Source organism: Vicugna pacos, chromosome 3 (assembly GCF_048564905.1).
Source record: "Vicugna pacos chromosome 3, VicPac4, whole genome shotgun sequence".
In the NCBI taxonomy this organism is placed as follows: domain Eukaryota; kingdom Metazoa; phylum Chordata; class Mammalia; order Artiodactyla; family Camelidae; genus Vicugna; species Vicugna pacos.
Window position 1 is genome coordinate 72761839 of NC_132989.1, and position 23270 is coordinate 72785108.

A 23270-nucleotide genomic window follows, 5' to 3' on the forward strand; every position below is an offset into this window, starting at 1 on the left:
TATATGATTAAAGAGTTAGATATTCTGCCAGTTGACTATTTGAAGAAATTTAATTAGCAGATTTCATAAACTGGTATTTATTAACTGCTATAAGCAAACCTACAATAACATTATGTGAGGTCGGTAAGGGAGAGTAGAGATTAATCCCCACTGATTAAATCTTGTTATATTCTAACAATCTTAGGGGGCCTCAGAATGGAAATAATTTCAGCTTTACAAATGAAAAGCAGCACAGAGTCTAAATGACCTGCCTATCTATGGTAGCATAGCTAATTAATTCTACAGTAGTGTCAGGTCTGCCCATTCACATCTAGCATCCAGTCTTGGACAGAAAATTTCTTAAGTGATAGAAAATCAGGTAGAAATTTTAAAAGGCCATACTTACTTTCAAAGATGAAGAAAAAGGGTAAAAGATTTTTTTAAAGTACTTTTTAAGTACAGAATGGTGGCTTAAGCCCCATCTATATAAACTTCAAAGGTCTGATCACTAGAGTAGATCGTGCATAGGTGGGGTTTTTCCCTAGGCAATCCACTACCTGGGCCACTAAGTCGGTCTAGCAAAATGTCTGGGTCATATATGCCTTTTTATGAGGTTACCAAAACCATGGACAAAATTAAGAGTATCAGCAGTCTAGTTTCAAAAACAACATGTATAACCAAAGATTTTCTTCCACTGACTTCATGGAATCCACTGGACCCAGTTACTCTCAGGATTCAACTCCTGGCTCTTTAGTGTGTATTTAATAAAGACTTTTATATAAATGTTTCTCTTTTTCATATTAGTCACAGCCCTTTTAAGATGCCTAATCTCTAGGATCTTGAGCATGTGATCTTTGCTACCACTTCTTTTTCTTAAATCCAGCTTTACTGAGATTTGACTGACAAATAAAAATTGTATATATTTACAGCATAAAAGAGAACATTAATCCTCATTTTAAAATATTTAATGTATCAATCTGCCATTATTTAAAATATTTTTCAAAAATCTTAGAAAACAGGCCCACTATAATACAGTTATCTAAGAAACATGTATCTAGTATTTCAGCATGCACCCACATGGAAGCACAGTCACATGATAACACCTAGAATCACAACTGCATAAATGATTCTTAAAAACAAAGTCTTAAAACACTAAACTTCTCTTTAAATATGACAAATCAAATGAATACCACCACTCTGCTCAGTTAGTGCCTAGCTTCAAAAGTTTCAATTTTAAACTACCCCTCTAATTAAGTCTACTTTTACTCATACAAAAAAACATGAAAAGAAAGTAGTCTTATTGGTAAATACAGAAGTGAAAAAGGACCTATGCAACACTGGCTTTATACACACACACATTTTTTTTTTAAAGAAGAGCTTGCAACATGTCTTCTAGACCTCTCTTTTTTCAACTAAGTTGAGATACTTCTTCATTTTGAGGGTCATAAAGTATACAGTTTTATTTTATAAGGTCACAAAAAAACTGAAGGAAAACAAAATTTCCATGAGAATAACTAATTAGTTGAAATACAGATGTGTATGAATTTGGGATATCATCATTTATTCAGAAGCAGTGAGGACGTCAAGGCCAAAATAGGTGAATGGGTTTTTTGTTAATTATCATAAAAAGAAATATTATCAAATGAGAAATAATTTAAAACATCTAAAAATTCCACATGATGTTTCACAGCTTAGGAAAAGGATGATTAAAAACACTCTACTGGAATTAAAGCTGCAGAGATAATAAAACTCTCTAGAAAAAAAGGACAAAAGAAGAAAATTTTTCATGTTTAAATTTTAAAAATTAAATTGCAATGGGCAGGGACACAGGATTTTTAGGGCAGTGAAATTTTTCTGTATGATACTATAATGATGGATACATGTCATTAACTATTTGTCAAAACTTATAGGTTATACAACACCAAGAGTGAACACTAATCTAAACCTTGGACTTAACGGTGATAATGATGTGTCAATGTAGGTTCATCAGTTTTGACAAATGTGCTATTCTGGTGGGTGATTCTAACAGTTCAGGAGGGGTTTGGTGTATGTGGAGGGAAAGTGTATATGCAAAAATCTCTATACCTTCCACTCAAACTAGCTGTGAACCTAAAATTGCTCTAAAAAATAGTCTATTAAAAAAATTTTTTTAATGTGGAACTTACTCATTGGATGCAGCAGATGGCTTCGATTTTGTTAACTCTTCACCTAATCAAAAAATTGAAATATTATGAAAAAAATAATCTGAGTAATAAAAATATTTTAATATAGAGAGAAATACTACACATATAGTAGTCCATGAACAATTTAAAAAATATGGCATTAATAACATATATATATATATAATTTAAACAATTACAAAGAAAAGGAACATGTCTTTAATAAGTTTTCTACCATGCTTAAGAATATTTAGCTGAATTTCTGCTAAATTTTTATTTCTTCTAATAGCTTTAGTAAGAAATGACTTAAATCAACTAAACCATCATATTCATTAAACTGCTGTGAAAAATATATGGGCTTCAATAAAATTAGAACAAATGTCTAAATTCTTACGTATTACTTAAGAATTTTAACTGAAGAATCATGAAGGCATTTTTCAAGTTCTAATGATATTATTAGTGATTATTATATTGGCCAAAAGTAGTTATTAACTCTTGAAACACATCCTATTTTGAAAAATAAAATTTTTACAACAACTTAGTCTATTTTGCTACCTTTTGCATTTCTAATATGAATCAAAAGCAACCGGTACACAGGGCAACAGCATCAGTAATGCAATAGTCCTGTTGGTTCATAAGTAATTTTCCCTGCACCTTAATGTTTTGCAACAAACACCAAGCAATGGCTAATATATCAACATGGGTAACTGCAACAAACTATGAGGAATACCACAGTGTACACTGATACTCATTCAAACCACATTCCTTCATTTGATTCAGTTTGGTTGGTTATTTTGCCTCAAAGTGCTTATTGTGTTGTTCTCCATCTTTCTGAGTTTTTCCCTCATCGTCATAACTCAGTAGACTTCCTTTATACTCATTTTCTTCACATACCTTATCAAGCTACTTACCACTTATTTTTAAAAGTAAAATCCTACTTTTAGTTTGATATTTGTTATGAGTTTAACGGGTCTTTGTAATTGTGCTAGAATTTTCACTGGGACTGATGTTATAGTTCTGGGTCATGAGGAAGTTATGCCAGTTAAACAGTTTAATACATGGCTACATTTTTCAGAAATCAGCAGAGCCAAAGAGTAGCTTCTAAATAAGCATGTTAAAGTTTAAGGTATGTCTCAACACTAAAAAAAAATAATATAGATAAGTTGTCTTCTGTTGTAAAGTAAGTATCTTTCTAGTCTGTCATTAAGGCTCATGATGAGAAAAGACGATTTCTACAACTGTATATGTTAGGCTATAAGCTTAGCACATTGCCTGATAAACTTAAATAGACTTAAAATAACCAATTTAAACATCAGACTTACTAGATGAATTCCGATTCATCTGCACCTAAAACAGAAATATAAAAATAAGTGCCATTAAACAAATAATTTGGTAATAAAATATCTGGTAAAATGTCAATACTGAGAACTAATTTTAAGTTATTTTTAATGTATCTGCTCAATTGTAAACTGTATTTACATAAAAAGATTACAGAAAATACTTTCAGTAGTTTTTTGTCTTATAATTTAAAAAATACATATACCTTTAACATTCAACAAAAAGTTTCAAAATACTAATTATCTATATAGCAAGATACCATGGCTTGCTAATTTAAAAACACAAATATTGTGAAAATCAATGTTCAAACATAATGATTTTTTTTAAAGTCAACAGGTAAAAACATAAAATCTTGCACTTACTGGACTGTGTCTCTAGCAGTAGTACATAGAAGGGAAAAGAAAAAATAGTGTTAAAAAATAAGAAAAAAGAAAAAGTGTTCATTCTATAATTTAAAATATCACATTTCCCTAGTCATCCATCTATTCCCTTCTGAAACATACCTAAAATCTATACACCTAAGAACACATACATACACTTTTGGAGGGAAAAGAACTTAAGCTAGATAAACTGGGCAATAAAATTGTGAGATCCTCTTTCAAACCCAATATTAAGTATTAAATTTTTTATTATTATTTATCTTCTGAGTACAAAATTATGTTTACTGTTTTTTTAAAAATAGAGAAGAGCACAAACGATCAATTATCTCACTACCCAAGATGGATGTTTAACATTTTGATGTATATTTCCTCCAGGCTTTTATTTGCGTATGTATTTTAAACTAGTTATTATGCTCTTACACAAAAAATTTTTAATGGTTTCACAACTTCCTACTTCATATATATATATATACACACACCATAATTTAATCTTGGCATTAATCTTAATAAGCTAAGTAGAAATGGTCGAATAAAACCTCACTTCAGAAATCTCTTTTGGTGGAAAAAATAGTTCTCAAATTAAATTCTTAAAGTGCACGACTAGGGAAAAAAACATTTTTTCCAAACAAATACATATAGACTACTTACAATATTTAATTACATAACAATACGAAATAGTGTGAACTTTTATTCTTCATTATCAAGAATGGTTTTAGGTGGGGGAGGGTATGGCTCAGTGGTAGAGCACATACTTAGCATACAGGAGGTCCTGGATTCAATCTCTAGAACCTCCATTAAAAAAAATACTAAATGGGGGGGAGGGTATAGCTCAGTGGTAGAGTATGTGCTTAGCATGCACAAGGTCCTGGGTTCAATCCCCAGTACCTCCATTAAATAAATAAACCTAATTACCGCCCCCCCCAAAAAAGAAGAGTTCTAAAAACAATTACGATAAGTATGTACAGATAAACTAAATTGACATTCTAAGATATACTTTTTCCCATAGTTTAACATTTCTGAATTTAAGAGTATGACATCAATAGAAAGATCTATTATGATGATTTTTTTCTCCCTCAAAGCTATTAAGAATCTCAGAATTGAATAAGTAACCAGTAAGAATTCTTATCTGTACCTCTCTTTGTATGAAAACTATGGAAAAACAAACAATACAGTGAAAGACAAAAAAAAATGCAAAGATATAATTTAATCTTTAAATTCTTTTTTATGGAACTCTCTTTTATAAAAAGTTCATCCAAAAAATGAATGAAAAACTTTTAAAATTAGATGAGGAAGAGATTAACACTGCCCATTCACAAAATTCTGCCTGAGACAACACTACTTATAGTACAAATGGCAGAAATAGTGGATTTTCTGAATTTTTGTTTAAAATACATTCAAAAGGAAATAAAACTGAGCGAAATTCACAAATTCACTTGCCTGTATAAAAATTATAAATGATATACCTCAATAAAGCTGAAAAAATTATAAATTAAATATTTCCTCATCCAACATGCTTAATTATTGCTAAGTGATGTTTTATTTTTTATTAGTTCTAAAACTAACCAGATGCAGGTAGATGACATTAAACAAACTAAGGCTTCCGTATAAAAACTGTAAGTGACTTGCTCATTTTCTTACTTACAGATACCGCTGGGGAGAGAGTTATATTTCCTATAGATACTTTTAATTCATCCAATGAAGCCATTGTGTGATGTGAGTTATTTGGATGCATAGGTTTGATTTCTATCCGGTATTTCTTTGGTTCTTCATCTTCAGAATCAGAATCACTAGATGAGTAGAAATGGTTCTCTTTGGTATGTGAGTATCAGTTAAAGAATTCAGTTTTTAAGTTACCTTAATGCACAACAAATTTTTCACATATTTATAAAAAGGAACAACAACAACAAAAAGAGGTAAGATAGACTTTACCAGAAATGTAACTACTAATATTAATAACATGTCAAATAAAGGACACAAAAGAATTTTATTGTAATTAAAAATCTGAAGAGTAAGAGTCTTTATAAAATAATAGATTATTTTGCTGTAAATGTCTACTTATATGCCAACACAATCCATAGAATATCCAGATTATGAAAGGATATCATTCTGATTTGCTTCTGGTTTTATACTATAGCCCTCTTCATCTACATCAGGAATGTTCTGGGGGGAAAGAAAAAAAAAACTTTACTATAACAATAGTTCCAGCTGTGAAAACCTTAAAAGTTAGCAAAATAGCCTTAACTATTACTGAGGGGCTTTATAATTTATCAGATATCAGTAGATTAACAAAATTATTAAACCTGTGGGAAAATTATATCTTTTTAATCGACTTCAAATTATACTCCATGATTCAGATGATCTGAAAGAGAAAAGCACTGCAAAACAAACAGGAGAAACACTGAAAGGAAGAGAATAGGTGTGTGGGTAGGCATGCCAGCAGTTCTGTGGATAACCAAGTTTTCACCCAAATCTTCAAAGTGGAAGAAAAAGGCATAAGACTGTGTGTGTCCAGGGAAGAGAGGTGGTAAAATCAAAGGACTGACAGCTTAAGTACATGGTAATATCTATTATAAATACAGAACAAAAAAAACAGAAATAAAAGACTACCAAGAAAATTTAAACTACATTAAAATACCATCTCTTACCCATGAGACTGGCAAAAATTCAAGAGTCTGAAAATATACTCTGTTGGCAAAGCTGTGAGGAAATGTACTCTTATACTTTGCTGGCATAAGTACAAAACAGTACAATGCTACAGAGAGAAATTTAGCAATATCTAACAAAAATATGTATGTGTTTACTCATCCATGCAGGAATTGTTTCTAGGAATTTACCCCAAAGATACACCCCCAAGAATGTAAAAATACATGTGCAACAAGGTTATTTATCAGAGAATATTTTTACTCAAAATTGCTGGAAAGTACTAAATGTCCAAGCATAGTTGAATAAACTTCATACACAAAATGAAGTATTATGCAGCTATTAAAAAAATGAGAAGGGTTTCTATGAAGCAATATGGAGTGACTTCTGGGAAATACTGCTAACTGAAAAAAAACTAAGTACAAAAGAACATGTATAGTATAGTATCTTTTAAGTAAGAAATTAAAAAACCATATAGATATCTGCTTATCATTATTAAGAAAAACTGCTGGAAGGATAAATCAGAACACAATAAAGTTGGCTACCTAAGAAGGGAGGACAATTGAGCAAAAGGGATAAAGGAGAGAGGGACACATCTAAATATGCTTTTGTGGTTTGACAACAGAATATAAAATTTATGCTCAAATGGATCAGAAAAAAAACTATACACATATAAACACATGCACATATATACGGAAAATGCAACTGTTAAAGCAAATGCAGTAAAAAGTTAAAGGTATATACTTTGTACTATTTTATTCTCATATTTTTTGCAGGTTAGAATTTACTTCCAAGTAAGTTTTAAAAATGGGAAAGAAAGAAAAGAAAAAAGACTGCCAAGAAATGCCAGGGTTTACTAGTTCTATATAATTGGGCAGCCAATATCCATCTCCTGGCAGTTTGCCATTCTTCCTCCAATCACTTGCTAAAGCTCAGCAAGAGAAATAGGAAGGATCGCTAATCTGACAGGCCCAGCACAAGGTTTACACAGCTATAGCCTCCAAGCTGAAAAAACAGTCTAATGTAGCCAGCAGTGACTTAACAGACTGGATTAAAGCCTAGAAGTGAAAAATCTAATATAGGGTAAAGAGCAGATTCCATATAAAAAGATGACAACTGATGTAATTATGACCCTACAAGTAAAGCATTTTCTTTGAGTTCTATATGTTGCTTGCTAGTATGCAAATAACATTTTAAAATACTTTAAAAACAAAGAAGCTTTGACAAATGTGGATTCATCAGAAATCAGAATTAAAAAATTTTTTCAAAATACTTTATTCCTATTCCCAGTACCCTAGAAACATACCAGATATTGGGTTTCCTAGAGGTTTTATCTGGGAACTGCCACTGCCACTACTTTTAAATTTGTTTACAATACTTTATACAGGACAATGTAATAATTTTAAATAATACTGAGCTGTTCTCTGTTAAGACTGAATAAACTGCTTTTGAATCAATCTCCTGTAGATTACAACTATAAACTCCGGTCAAAATAAACAAACAACTATCTGAAGGTACTGAAGAGTGACCCACAGCAGCTACTTAAAAAGATACACAAGGTGATAACACTTAAAAAAACAACAACTATAAATCAAAATGAAATTCTAAAAAAAGTTCAAATAATCCAGTAAAAAAAAAAAAACCCCAAAATTCAAAAAAAAAAAAAAAGAGAAAGAGAGGAACAAATAGAAAACAAAAAATAAGATGTCAGACTTAAGCCCTCACATGTCAATAATCACTTTAAGTATCAATGGTCTAAATATAAAAAAATCTAGATTGGCAGAATGAATTTAAGGAAGTATGACCCAACTATATGCTACTCACAAGAAACTCACTTCAAATATAAAACAGAGGTAGGTTGAAAGGAAAAGGATAGAAAAAACATACCATGTAAATATTAGTTTAAAAAACAAAAAAGACAGTCACTATTAGATAAAAACAGACTTCAGAAAGAAAATGACCAGTGTCAGACATTATATCCACACAAAGACCTGTATACAACTGTTCAAAACAACATTTCTAGCAGCCAAAAGTTGGAAACAACTTAATGTCCCACAATAGGTGAATGGTTAAACAAACTCTGGTACATCTATATCATGGAATACTATTCAGCAATAAAACGGAATGAACTATTCATACATGCAACAACCTGAAGAATCTCCAGAGAATGGTGCTGGGTGAAAAAAGCCTATCCCAAAAGTTTACATACAGTATGATTCCACTTAAATAACATTCTTGAAATGATTTAATTATAGAAATGGTGAAAAGATTAGTGGTTGCCAGATCAGGGAGAAGGAGGGAATGAAACAAAAGTGGCTGAAAAAGGGCATCAAAATGAAAGATCCTTGGAACACTGGAATTTCACACAACATTGTAAAATGATTATAAATCAATAAAAAATGTTAAAAAATACATATAAAAATAGTAATTTTCTTATTTAAAGGCTGAAATATAAAACAAAAATACTAGTATTATCTTAAGTAACATAAAGCACAGTGTTTTACAGAATACCTAGTTTTTTATTTTGGTACACCAATATCCTATAAAAGAGCATAACATGTTGTGGCCAAAAGAAACAACAGTAATGCAAGCAAGAACAATAAAGGAAACAGCTGGACTCTACTGCACTTATCAACATGAGCAGTGTCTAATGAATTCTAATGAACAATTTGAAAAATGTGTCTGTCTACACATTACTTACATCATTTGGTAAATCTACTCTCCCACTGTACCCACAGGGAGCTCCATCTGATGTCTTCTTTAATTACATATAAAGAAATATATTTAAACAAAGAAATATAAACAAACTTTCTTTAAAACAAAACAAAAAGCACAGAAAAGTACTAACCATGGTTGTTGCTATTTTTTCTAAAACTACAGTCTGCTAAACAAAATTCAAATATAATGAACAGATAAAAGCAGTATTTTAACAGATCTAAGAATCAATTAATAAGAGCACCACATTTTAAAATAAAGTAGGCAGGTTTGAAATTTGACATATTTCCCAAGAAAAAGCAATATTCTACGGCACCACTTCAATTTTAAAAGTAAAATATCCACTTTTCAAAGATAGTTAGAAATATCTTCTATTATTAGTAAACCAAGGGTATCAAAGCTTATAGCAATGTAAAGCCAAAAATGCATCTGTAAAGTAATTTTTTAAAAATAATTTTAATAGTGAATTTATAATAACATGGTTAGTATTTTTCTTGGAAACGTTTGTAAACAGCTCAACCCAAATATGCTGGGTATTTCCTAATGGAAACAGCTAAACTGTTTATACCAAAATAAAATCTACTTACAAGTGAATCTGCATCAGGGCATTCCCTGTTAAAATAAACAAAATATTAGAAATATTCAACTGTTAGAACTATCTGATAATTACACTAAACTGAAAGTTTTGGCTTTGGTATTTAAATATAACTTTTATTTAAACTCTAGGAAAATTAGAGAAATCAAATCATGAAGATTAAAATATACCAAATGATTTTAAAATTCACACAAAGACATTACCCTGTACCATACTAAAAGATAAAATAAAACAAACAGCTTACGAGTATTTTAAAAACTACTTTCAAAAGTACTTCTTTTCCATGAATACACACAAGAATCATATCAAGGAAGCTGTCAGCCCTACAAGGATTTCTGGTGGCTTTTAATCCTTCAGGTGGAGAAAGAAAAAAAAAATCCCTCAAAGAAGAAAATCTGGCTTTAAAAAATAATCTATATTTTTATTGGTAAAAAATAGTAAATAACATATTTAAATTAAAATTTTTTTAAACTTCAGTTTCCTTCCCATAAGCTAGCATATAGGGAAGTGAAGCCACCTTTCTCCAAATGTTAAATGAGCAGCTAGACTTTCAGCCAGAATAGTTTCTAGTCTAATGTAATATGTAATTGAGAACTGATATTTTATAATTTAACTAGTAAGCAAACAAGAATCTGGATATAATCTAGTGAAAACTATTACTTTAAATGTAAAGCTAAAACATAAATATCAACATTCTCGACTAGCCAAATAAAGACCTAAAACTTAAAATTAAAGACATTAAAGCCATGAGGAGTAAGGTGAGAAAAATTTGTATGTATACTAGTTCTAAAACAAATTCACAAACAAAAATTAGAGTGCGTATTTTAAAAGCACTAGCTTAGTTACACAGACTTTGGCTTGAGATATTAATGCATATAGTGTGAGATTTTGCCACTTTAATAATAAACTGAAAACACAGACATTAGATACACCTTAAGAGCCAAACGAACAATAATAAATGGCACTAAATATATAGGGAAAGCACTTAATATACAGGATAAACAGGTAATCTGTATCAATCCAAAGACTAAGCACAAACCAGGAAAATCTACAAATTAAAGAATTTTGTTCAAGAAAGGATGAAAGAGACTGAAAAAGTGAAAAAAGAGGGAGATGACTATACTGTTCTTAATCCAAATGGAAGCACCAAAGAGACAGGATGAATGCAACCCCCACATGTCTTTATATCCACTTAAAATAGCAAATTTTGAAAAAAAGCTTCCTATTATTGGTAGATTATAAGAAATATTTTATCAAAAAAACCTATGCATACTCTGAAGAAATGTTCCAAAATAGGTACTAGGATAATAAGTTCAATCCCTGTACAGAATCAAATCAATTAAGATGTGAGAAGACTTTTCTACTTTCTTCTTTTTTTTTTTTAAAGATAAAATGTAAATATAAAAGTAAGTATAAAAGTTCCAAACTGTTAATTCTCTGGCTTAAACCAGAATCCTCCAGTCTTTGCGGTAAAGCACTCATCTGTTTGCTTCACAGTGCACAGTGTGAGACCTGCAGGTGAAATCCCAGGAAGACTATGCTCTGAGCAAGACCCCTCATCCACAACTGCTGGCATTTCTAAAGCCTTCAGGCTATGAGAAGAAGCATGCCAAGAGCCTCGGGCATTTCAAGCAAAATGAAATCTCAACTTTTTTTTCTGCCAGGAAGTGTTGAAAGAAGGCGATCATGATGACCTAGTATTCTTATTGGTCAAATATTCCAATATCCAAGTGGCCTAAATGATCATACTGGGAAATTACGGTCATGAAAAATTGTTTTAAAAACATGAAATAAACAAAAATATTATAAGCTCCCTAAATGAACAGCTGTGAAAACCATACATTGTAAAAACATTTTAACTCTTTCTAATACAGTCACTAACAGATAAACTGGCTACACTGTAAAAATTTACTTTAAAAAATCAATTGTTTAGATTTCAATATGTATTTCCAATATTATAAAAAGAGACGAGGTTCCATCCCCTTAGCAAAATACCCTCTTCACAATGTTCAAAAAACATCTGCAGAAGAGACAATAGCTATATGCATAAATTACTTTGCAAACAGTCTTAATTTGTAACCAAATACTACTAGGGGAGGGGTAAGAAACAGACATTTAGAATGGTAGAAACTCAGATACCAAGAATATAACCAGAGAGGAGGCAAGAATACCCGAAGCACAAATTGTTCTCTTACATTGAAAAATGTGAGTGCCCATCAAAATACTAAATCTCGGGAGAGTTTTGCTGATTATGCTAGAGAAATAGGGATTTTAAACAAATTTTCAGTCAATGTTATTAGGTCAACAAATCACTCAAGACTTTTGACTAATCTAAACGGGTCGAATAATTAAGCAAAGAAAAATTCCTTTAATTCCAGTTTGTCTCTGGTTAATCATAGCTCAATGATTCCCAACCCCACGTGTATATCAGGAATCACATAGGCTGCTTAGAGTAAAACAAAAACTATGCTGGGCCCTCACGCCCCAAGAATCCCATTTAACTGGTCTGAGGCAGGGCCTGGCATAGATATACTTATTTTAACTTCCCAAGAAGTTCTCATATGTAGCCAAGGTAGAAAACTTCACTTAGCGAATACTAGTTTAATTTCTTTATATGCTAATTATGTTTCTTTGTATATTAATTTCTTATTTTTAAAAAAGGTAAATGAAATTTACACTCCATCTGGCATCTAAAAATGATGAACTAGTATAAATGTTTAACAAATGTTAGGGCTTTTTTTCCTCCATTTAAGATTTTCTATTTATGTATGCATATATCAATGTGTGCCTATATGCTTAGAGTTGTCCTGAAGGATCTTCATCAAATTGTTGACCATGGCTTTTTTCTTATATTAAGACTAAGAAAATGTTTGTTTTCTTTGCATCTTTGTTTAATTTTTTAAAATATGCCTTACCATTTTATAAAATAAGAGTAACTTTAAAGTTTCAATTTCAAAACACTAAAGCTTTATAAAATCTTGAAATTTTAAAATAAGAAAAGTTAATACTTTAAACTAAAACTAGAAAAGTTGGCAGATGTTTCTAGAAAAGTGTGTATTTTTCATACTTTAGTCATATATACTTTGAGTTATTTGCAAAAGTTTTTTCTTTTCAAATTAATAACAAAAGCCTTATTCTTAATTATTTATAGCAACAGAAAGGATTTTGACAATATTTAATATACTTACACAGATTCTGTATCCTTTTCCTTTTTAATTATGCCTGGCAAACCAAAAGTCTTTCTTTTCCTTGGTTTTATACCTTAAAATAAATGTATATTGTTATAGAAACATAACTATTCCTGATAAATATATTAAACTTATGAATACATCTGGTATCCTGACACACAATTTGCTCATAATTGTTGATACTAAATTTGGACGAAAGAAATAAAAATATAAACTGCTGAACCTTAATATTTAATTTAGAGTCATAGTCTGTTTAGATTTTTCTTATGTTAATATAATAAAGCCTGTTATTCACCAAAAGGCTATATATAGAACATTCACTTTATAGATGAAATTCTCTCTTCCCCTCCTAAGTCTCCCCTAAATCACCTCAGGCAAAATAAGCATTTGCAGATTTCCTAAAACTTCAAAGTACATTATTTACCACGTTAGATTCTGTTATAATTGCAGATCAAATCATGTTTCCTGTACACAGGGTCACAAAATATAAATGTGCTGTTTTAAATAAAAAGATAACATGACAGATCCATTAATAGTATAACATGGGAAACTTACAATATGGCATTATTGTCCATATGTTATCTCTGATATAAACCATAAATGAAGAATACCATCTTTTTTTAACTATAGTTATAGTTTATTCAGATTTCCTTAACAAATATCATCTTTGTTTTGCCTAATATGGCAGTTCCCCCACTTTTTGCATGGCAAATTATATTTTAAATGTCATGCTATCAATTGTTAATAGAATCCAGCGCTTTAAAGCCTGGCTACTTACCCTTTGAGAACCAGAGCACATCTAAGCTAATTTCTCACCTTATACATGAGGAAACTCAGGCTATTATGGTTTTCTTTTTTTTTTAACTCAGTTTTATACATCTAGTAAATACTATAGCCAGGATTACAATCCAAGTGTCTTAGAATAATGTACTTGCTTTCATGCAAAACTAACTCCCTGAATCATACATCTGAATACCATAATATTTTCAAAATACATCATTTTTATTCTCATGGAGTAGGTATTATTTATTATCCACATTTTAAAAGAATTTTTAAAATTCTCTTAAACTTTAAAAAAATTATTTTAATGTACAGAGAATTTAAATAATTATTGCTCTCAAACAGTGAGAACTATAGTCTAGGCCCCAGAGCTCCTGGCTGCTCTGATAACCTTACACACAACAGCAAACCATTTCTCCAAATTCTTACACAGGCCTTGGAACAAACAGAAGACTGCTTCCAAATTATTTCTAGCAGCTTACAAAGTGAGATACATAAAACATGACAAAAATTGTGGATGTCTCTTGGGTTTCATACTATGAAAAACATCAATTTATAATAGGAGAGGTTGTGGACCCTTTCTCCAAGTCACATCATCAACCTATTTTGAATGATAACATTAGCATTAATGCATAGCCTTATTAATTATTAAAATGTTAACTCACTGTAGCATAAGCAGTATACATTAATATATGTTGATGACCTTCATATTTATATTAGAATGTTTAAAGATGGGTATCAATGGAGAAAACATTCTCAATGTATATCTGAAAACAAATACATGTTATATTTAATCTTTAAAATATATGTATTCTAACACTAATATTCCTTTGGGCAAACTTACTGCTTATTAAGTAGACATTAATATCTGCAGGTCTTTGAACCATAACTCAAATTTTTTTTACATCACTCTATAGACATGCTAACACCACTGGACAGCAGCTCCTCTTTATTTGTTCAGTAAACAGAAGCTATTAGCTAGTTGCCACATGTTACAACTGGTCAACTTACCCTCAACTGCACTAGCAGGGTCACATTCTTCAAATTCAAAAAGGCCTAAAAAAAATGTATGAATAAATACTAGTTAAAAAAAAAAAGCTGGCAGAAAACAATTAGATCAGATCCCATTACATTTTTAATTGTTCTGAAATGTGTTCCAGTGTTATGATTGTGTTAAAGTATCAGCAATAATTTAAAAAATCAAATAAGCCTAACAGTGAAAAAATACTGACACTAGCCTATTATCATGATCATAATTTACTGAAAACCCTTTATATATGGTACCACAGAAGTGGAGACACAGAGATCTAACATGTACTTTCTGCTTTCAAGGAGCTTACAATATGTATAGTTGAAAGAAAACAAACACGGTAAGAGGCAGTTGCTGAATCCTTGGTTGTGTTTGTGGGAAGGACAGAAGGACGAACTCAGTAAAATACTACCTGGACGGAAGCTTGGGACTCTGTCTTATTTACCACTGTGAACTAGCAAATAACAGATTTTCCATAAATATTTCCTTAATAAATAAGTGAATTAATTACATACTAAGTGGTGATGCTAGATAATCCAGATCTCTCTAACTGTATAGCAGATCAAGGAATTTGAACTGTAGTTTGCAGGCAATGGGAAGAGTTTTTAAGTGAGAAAGTCACACATACACACCCATGCCGAGTAGTCTCACAGAAAAATTAATTCAGTACTGTTATCAACTGTAGAGGAAGACAATGATAAAATCGAAATGAGTTGGAAAACAATTAAAATAGCCCTGAAATGACAGTTCTGCTGAGACTAGCCTTAAATGCCATAAAATATATATTCCATATGTGTAAAATATCAAAGTATTTAGTAAAGAAAGTAGCAAAAGCATGAATTACTCTTCTACTGAAATATACCCAAAGCTAAATATTAGACTAAAAATTTATGTTCCACTAAACTGTCATTTTTGCCTTGTTTTGTAATGTATAAATTCACGCAAGTTCAGCATTTTTGTGAAATAATTTTTAATTTATTTAGGGTAACTGGTACAGCCTGCTACATCAAGAAATTTTAAAATAGAGCTCAGAGTAAACAGTGGATAATAGAGGATTTCATTACTGGTTCTTCTAAGCTGTTAAGCTTAACCATAACTATGTGCAAATTCATGATCAGAGTTCTCACTGATCATTCCATTATGAAAGAAAACCACGAATATATAAGAAAGATTTCTCTACAAGTAGGAACATCAAAAAATACTGGCTAATAAAATGTCTTTCTTCTTGCCCCTAAATCGAAGATTTACTTCTTCAGTTCCAGTTTCTATTCAAATAGAGTAGATTAACATTTAGTGATAAGCAGAATAAGTCATAAAAGTGAGTTGATAAACAAGGTCCTAATAAATTAATTAGCAATACCTTCCTTACTGGGGCAATCTTACAACACATATCAGAAGACTTGAAAAAAAAAAAAATACACTCACTATTTCCATCCAAAAAATTCTTACGGAGTCAGAAAATTGCCCAATTAACATTTTAAGGACTTCCTCTCTGTAAATCTGGAAGCTAAGAATGTATTAAATGACAGGGTGATGAGCTGCTTCTCAGAATTCTTTTAACAGCCTACATTAACAGTTTAGAAAGAGATGAGAACTGAAAGATCAGTAAAGGTAAAGAATTTTAGTAGTACATGCATCTGATAAACAGCAAATTTTTGCTTGCTGTAAAAATTAAGAAGAATGAAAATCTCTACCTAAATTACTAACAGCTTATTAAGTATTATTAGTTTTATTACATACAAAAAAAGCTTAAGAGAATATAACCACTTGTCAAAAAAAAAAAAAAAAGACAACTAGAAATGTGGTTAATCCAAAATGTTCCTACAGTTACACAGCACATCATTTGTACCCAGTAACTACAGAATTTCTAATATTCAGCTTATAGGCATATTCCAGAGAATAAAACACCAATGCCAAAAAAAGTATTACTTACAAATATTTTCAATGTAGTATCTAGAAAGACTTTTACAAATCACCTTAGCAAATACAGTATATACTCTTTTAAGATCTTTGGATGCCTTCATGTATGTGAAAATTGTAAAGGCATCCCTTCACTCTATAAACATCAATCCCTTCACACAAAATTCTACATTTTCTTCTCACAAAACACTTTTCCAATACCAGACGTATCTTGATTGCTTCTCTTTATCTTTTTTAAACATCCCCTTAAAACCCATTTGAAATAGAAAAATATCCAGTAAAAGTAGCTATTCAAAATGACATTTCTGAAATATTAGATGCCAAATCTTCTCAAATTGTAAAATACATATTAAAAAATTTTAACTCTGTTCCATCTGCATATAAGCTTTTCTGTTAAAAATAGAAATAATAAGTTTCTGGAATAATAAAACTATATATACTCTTTAAAAAAAAATTCAGTCATGCATGAGAAAGATTTTCTTTTTCAAATGGCATACACTCCGCATGCTGCTTCACATGGCAAAGCTTTGCGTGCCTGGCTCAGTGCCAGTTGACAGCTCAGCTGGATATCAGTGCACATTCTGACCCCCCTTGCAGCATGTCACTTCTGAACTGTTTCACAAGTAGAAAGTTTATTCAGCATCTCCCTCAAATGCAGTCCACTGTCCATCATTCTGCTATTTAATCGTAAGACAAGTTACTTTTTCTGACAGTACCAAAGCCAGAGTGAGAGTCAGAAAGAATAGTTTGCTACAACTGGAATTTTAACTGTTTTAGGCTCAATTAATTCTGTTGTCAAAATAAATAACTATTCTTAGTGCTCAGATTTTATGCTGGGCCACAAGGGCAATTTAGTTTATATAAAAGCAAGTAAGACCATTTTGGCTCTGTCTCCTGATGCTCTTTTACACATTATCTAAAAATCCCATCACGAGTTCAATTAAAAGCAGAAGAAATTAAAGGCAGACTTCCAAGAGGTCAACAATCTAACGCAAAACAATTCTTACAGATGATGCTTTAATCATAAGGGCAGGAATAAATTATTGCTAGCAAAAGAAAAAGTCCAATAACCTAAACAATTTATCCAAATCTAATTTGGATCAAATTTTTAAAGAAATGTTATAAGAGGAAAGAATTTATTTAACAATAATCTTTAATCACTATATTTTGTGGAAAGAGGCAGTGTATAAAAAATGTGAAATATCTAATTAATAGTTTCCATTGTTTGGGAATCAATTCTAAATCTTAGGCCACCAACAGGGCAAATCTGCAACTCTGCCTAGTTATAAACTGGCCTCAAAACTCAAATAAGAAGTCTCTGAGTTTCCCAAATCAAGCATATTTTTGCATATGCCCAACTGAAACCACAGAACACTGGTTCTAATTAGAAGCCAAAGTTAAACATACAAACATGTCCAGACCCCAAAGTTTAACAAAAAGTGATAATAGGAGAGAGGAGAGGCAGAAGAAGGGAGGGAAGGGGGAGGGAGGGAGGGAGGGAGAAAAAGAGAAAAGAGCAAGAGGGAGGGAGGAAGAAAGGGAAAGAGGGTGGGGGGAAGGTGACTCATAACAATGGGAGTCAATGACATTTTTAAGCTTGCTCCTGGGCCTATGAAATGCAACAGAGCCACATTCCTAGGTGCCTGGGATGAGGAACCAGGCAAGACAACTCGAAAAAGAGCATCAAACTCCAGCTTATGATGATGTGTAAAGGGTACAGAGGCACAAATTCTGGTTTTGCCATTTGCTTGTTGCAGATTACCTTGGACTAGCTATTTACTTTTTTTGAACCTAAGTTTTATCATTTTTACAAATGATGTGGGGGATGAGAACAATAATACCTTTTGCTATATTCACTTTCTCTTACTCTCGCTATACAAACCAGTATTCACAATTTTTTTCTTTTTCACTTGCTAAATTATTTGAAAATAAGTTGCAATAGCAATGCTACTTCACTTCAGGATTAGTTATTTTAATAAAGGGCTTGTAGAAACAATTCCCTCAGTCTATCGGTTCCAAATCTCAACTCCCAGTTGAATCTCCTAGTGCAATGCTTCATGTATCAGAATCACCTGGAGGGCTTGTTAAACGGCAAATTACTGGACCCCACCCACAGAGTGTCCTATACAGAAGGTCTGGGTTGGTGCTCAAGAATCTTTAAACAAATTCCCAGGTGATGTAGATGGGCCTAGAATCAGTTTGAGAACTACAGTCCTAGGGACCTCTGGGTCCATTGCCAGATAGTCTGTAAGTCTAGACAGTGCTTCTCCAATTTTACTGCACATACAATCTGCCTGGAGATCTTATTAAAACGCAGCTTCTGATTCAGGAGGTCTGGGGTAAGGTTTGAGAAGCTGCATTTATAACAAGCATCCAGTGATGTAATGCTACAAGTTCTCAACAATGGCTGCACATCAGACTCAGACAAGTTTTAAAATACAGTGGTACGAAGGACCCACCCCACACCAATGACATCATAATTTCTCAAATAGTGCATTGTACATCTGTACATCTTTTTTTTAAGAGAGAGAAATAACAAGGAAAGGGAAAAAAATTCCACAATTGATTCTCATATGTATCCAAGGCTTAAGAACCATTGATGAGGCAAATTTAGCGACCAAGGTCTTAAATCAAAGGAGTAAGTTTTTAACCATGGAATTTCAGTCACTGTAAAATCTTCTAAATCTCCAAACACAGATTCTTGGCACTGAAATATAATCTCCTCCTACATCCAAAATCTGACACTGCCTCCACATCCCCAGACTGAGTCATAATCTCACTCTCTGTGATCCTGATAAAACCTTCAGGAATTATACTCTGCTCACTATAATCTCTTGGCTTCTGTTACAGAAGCCACATGACTTAGTCAGAACTGACTAGACTAGAAAGCAGATTACCACAAACCAAGATTACCTAGACCAGATTCTTTGTAGTCTAGGAAAAAAACAAAAACCTGGGTTAATTCTGAGCCTTGCAATTAAGGAACAAGTAAAAATATGCAGAAATTACTAGGAGCACCTTATATTGTGCCTGGAGAAACAAAGAAAACCATTCTGCAAAAAACAAAAAATAAAAAAATTTAAGCAGTAGAAATACAGAGACTGAATAAAGAAAAAGATGATACCTAGTGTGGTTACTGGTTTGAATTTTCTCCTGTGGCCTGGCTATATTCCTGATTTTGGATCCTTGGGATACCTCAGTTTCTTTCCAATAAATTTCCTTTTAAGTTCAAATTGGTTTGAGATAACTTCTTTTACACACTGCAAAAAAAGAACTGAAAACCTGATTTATGGACATGTATTATTTCTATTTTGAATAGAAAAGCTTGTATGCGGATGGAACACAGTTAAAATTTTTTAATAAATGACATTTCTGAAATACAAGATGCCAAATCTTTTCAAATTGTAAAATATATATTAAATACAGAAATATATATTAAAAATAGAAATAACAGTTTCTGGAATAATAAAACTACATATACTCTTTAAAAACCTGACTTATGGACATGTAAAAACTATAATTAGCTTATTTTACTTTTTTACTTCTACTCTGTTGTTAATGTTTATACACTGAACATTTTAAATGCCTACTTCAAATTAGTGAACTAAGCTTTCCTTAAAACCTACTTCAAAACAGTTTAATTAGGGTTCTTATTATGATAACCAGTTACTGTGCTGTAATGTGACTACAGATGTAGCTGGTGCAGGATGTCAGTTTAAACGATTTCTGAATCCTAGAACAGCAGAATCAACTTTTGAAAAAAGATTATGTTGCAGGAAATGGGGCACAAGAGGATGGATTCCCAGATCACAGGAGAGTCCCTGGGAAGCGCCTCAACAAGTGAGAGTTCTTGGCTTTTTGCAGGAAAGAATTCAAGAGCAAGCCATAGTAGAGTGAAAGCAAGTTTATAGACAGAGTGCAGGCTGTCTCAGAAGGCAAGAGAGAGCACCCATGAGTGCAGGATTGTTAGTTTTTATGGGTTTGGTAACTTCATATGCTAACAAGTTGGAGGATTTTTCCAACTACTTTGGGGAAGGAGCAAAGATTCTCAGGGATTGGGCCACTGCCCACTTTTTGGCCTTTTACGGCCAGCCTTGGAACTGTCACAGAACCTGTGAGAGTGCCATTTAGCATGATAATATATTACAGTGAGTGTATAATGAAGCTCAAGGTCTGCTGGAAGTCAAATATCCCACCATCTTGGGCCTCAAGGTCTACTGAGATTTGAATCTTCCACCGTCTTAGTTCTATCCAGTTTATGTCCTGTACTTAATTGCTGTGTTCCTTTAATGGCTGTGCTCTGTTCCCTTCCCTCCTGTCTCATTTAGGTATTGTTATGAGCTACCCAATTCTAAAGTATTATGACAAAGCTGCTTCTATACTACACAAGAAGTACATTCTCTAACAAAAGGGTAGGCAAAGGTTTTCTGAAAAGTCAGGTAATAAATATTTTAGACACTGTGGGCCAGAAGAGCTGTCACAGCTAGTGACCTCTGCTGTTGTAGTAGCATGAAATCAGTCATAGACAATACAGAAAGAAGTGTGATTGTGTTCAAAAAATCTTTCATGGACACTGATACCTTAATTTTATAATTTTATGTATCACAAAATACTGCTTTTTTCCCCCAATCATTCTTTGCTTGTAGGCCTCACAAAAGAGGGGGGGAGGGGCTGAATCTGGCTTAATGGCCATAGTTTGCAAACTCCTGCTCTAAAAGATATACAAGATAATCATTATCAGGAGGCATACGCATCCCACAGGGCGGAGTTCACGTCTCTGTCCGAGGTGGCTTGGACACAACAGATGGGAGTGTACTCCTTCATAAAGTGGAGCTTTTCTATGTTACTGTCTTTGGGAGTTCTCCTCTTTACTCAGCTATTTGTGCTGATCTACATTATCCTCTTCACTAATCATCATACATTCTTTTCTCTTTCTCTGGTCATTCCCACTTGGCTATTGAATAGAAAACCCCAAAACTCAGCAAATCTGGTGTGGTTTGTGGGTCTTTGGTCTTTTTAGCTATTTTAAATTTTGCTTTCTGCTTCTCTTGTTTTGTTTTGATTGAAGTACAGTCAGTTACAATGTGTCGATTTCTGATGTATTATAGCACAATGTCCTAATCATGCATATATACAGATACTTGTTTCATTTTTTCATTAAAGGTTATTAGAAGATATTGAATATAGTTACCTGTGCTATACAGAAGAAATTTGTTTTTTAATCTATTTTTATATATAGTGGTTGACAATTGTAAATCTCAAACTCCCAAATTTATCCCTTCTCACCCCCTTTCCTCCAGTAACCATAAGATTGTTTACTATGTCTGTGAGTCTGTTTCTGTTTTACAGATGAGTTTGTCAGTATTCTTTTTTTCTTTTTTTAGATTCCACATATGAGTGATATCATATGGTATTTTTTTTTCTCTTTCTAGCTTACTTCACTTAGAATGATGATCTCTAGGTCCATCCATGTTACTGCAGATGGCTTTATTATATTCTTTTTATGGTTGAGTAGTATTCCATTGTATAAATATACCATAACTTCTTCATCCAGTCATCTGTGGAACAGAATAGAAAGCCCAGAAACCCACAGATCTACAATCAGTTAATCTTCAACGTAGGAGGCAAGAATATACAATGAAGAAAAGACAGTCTCTTCAGCAAGTAGTGTTGGGAAAACTGGATAGCAGCATGTAAATCAATGAAGTTAGAGCATTCCCTCACTCCATAAACAAAAATAAACTCAAAATGGCTTAAAGACTTAAATATAAGACAAGACATGATAAACCTCCTAGAAGAAAACATAGGCAAAACATTCTCTGAAATAAATCTTACTAATGTTCTCCTAGGGCAGTTTACCCAGGCAATAGAAATAGGAGCAAAAATTAACAAATGAGATCTAATTAAATATATAAGCTTTTGCACAGCAAAGGAAACAATAAGCAAACCAAAATGACAACCTACAGAATTGGAGAAAATATTTGCAAATAATGCAACTGACAAAGGCTTAATTTCCAGAATATATAAACAGCTCATACAACTTAATTAAAAAAAAATACAAAAATGGGCAGAAGACCTAAACAAGCAATTCTCCAATGAAGACATACAAATGGCCAACAGGCACATGAAAAAAATACTCAATATCACTAATTATCAGAGAAATGCAAATCAAAACTACCATTAGGTATCACCTCACACTGGTCAGAATGGCCATTATTAAGAAGTCCACAAATGATAAATGCTGGAAAGGGTATAAAAAAGGGAACACTCTTGGTGGGAATGCCATTTGGTGCAGCCATTATGGAAAACAATATGGAGATTCCTCAAAAAACTAAAAATAAACTTACCCTATGATCCAGCAATCCCACACCTGGGCATATATCCCAAGGGAACTCTCATTCAAAAAGATACATGCACCCCAATGTTCATTGCAGCACTATTTACAATAGCCAAGACATGGAAACAACCTGTATGTCCATCAACAGATGACTGGATAAAGAAGTTGTGGTATATTTATACACTGGATAATACTCTGTTTCTCTGACT

The 23270-nt window shown here is 32.3% G+C and overlaps 1 protein-coding gene and 1 long non-coding RNA gene across 4 annotated transcripts in view; one reads left to right on the forward strand and one right to left on the reverse strand.

Annotated features, from left to right (window-relative positions):
- The window catches only part of LOC140695652 (uncharacterized), a 53021-nt gene extending 47448 nt beyond the window's left edge, over positions 1 to 5573 (forward strand). Inside the window, exon 3 of the long non-coding RNA XR_012071388.1 lies at positions 5501 to 5573. This is a non-coding gene — a long non-coding RNA (uncharacterized lncRNA). The remainder of the gene's footprint in view (positions 1 to 5500) is intronic.
- Positions 1 to 23270, reverse strand: part of FCHO2 (FCH and mu domain containing endocytic adaptor 2) — a 109540-nt gene that overhangs the window by 32546 nt on the left and 53724 nt on the right. For 2 of the 3 annotated variants that reach the window (XM_072958535.1, XM_072958533.1), the window contains 9 exons: positions 14786 to 14830; positions 12995 to 13067; positions 9799 to 9823; positions 9198 to 9254; positions 5956 to 6016; positions 5499 to 5671; positions 3839 to 3850; positions 3461 to 3485; positions 2145 to 2187 (listed from right to left, as the gene is read on the reverse strand). In XM_072958535.1, the coding sequence (XP_072814636.1) occupies positions 2145 to 2187; positions 3461 to 3485; positions 3839 to 3850; positions 5499 to 5671; positions 5956 to 6016; positions 9198 to 9254; positions 9799 to 9823; positions 12995 to 13067; positions 14786 to 14830 (514 nt within the window). The remainder of the gene's footprint in view (positions 1 to 2144; positions 2188 to 3460; positions 3486 to 3838; positions 3851 to 5498; positions 5672 to 5955; positions 6017 to 9197; positions 9255 to 9798; positions 9824 to 12994; positions 13068 to 14785; positions 14831 to 23270) is intronic. The other variant, XM_072958534.1, reaches the window with a different exon arrangement.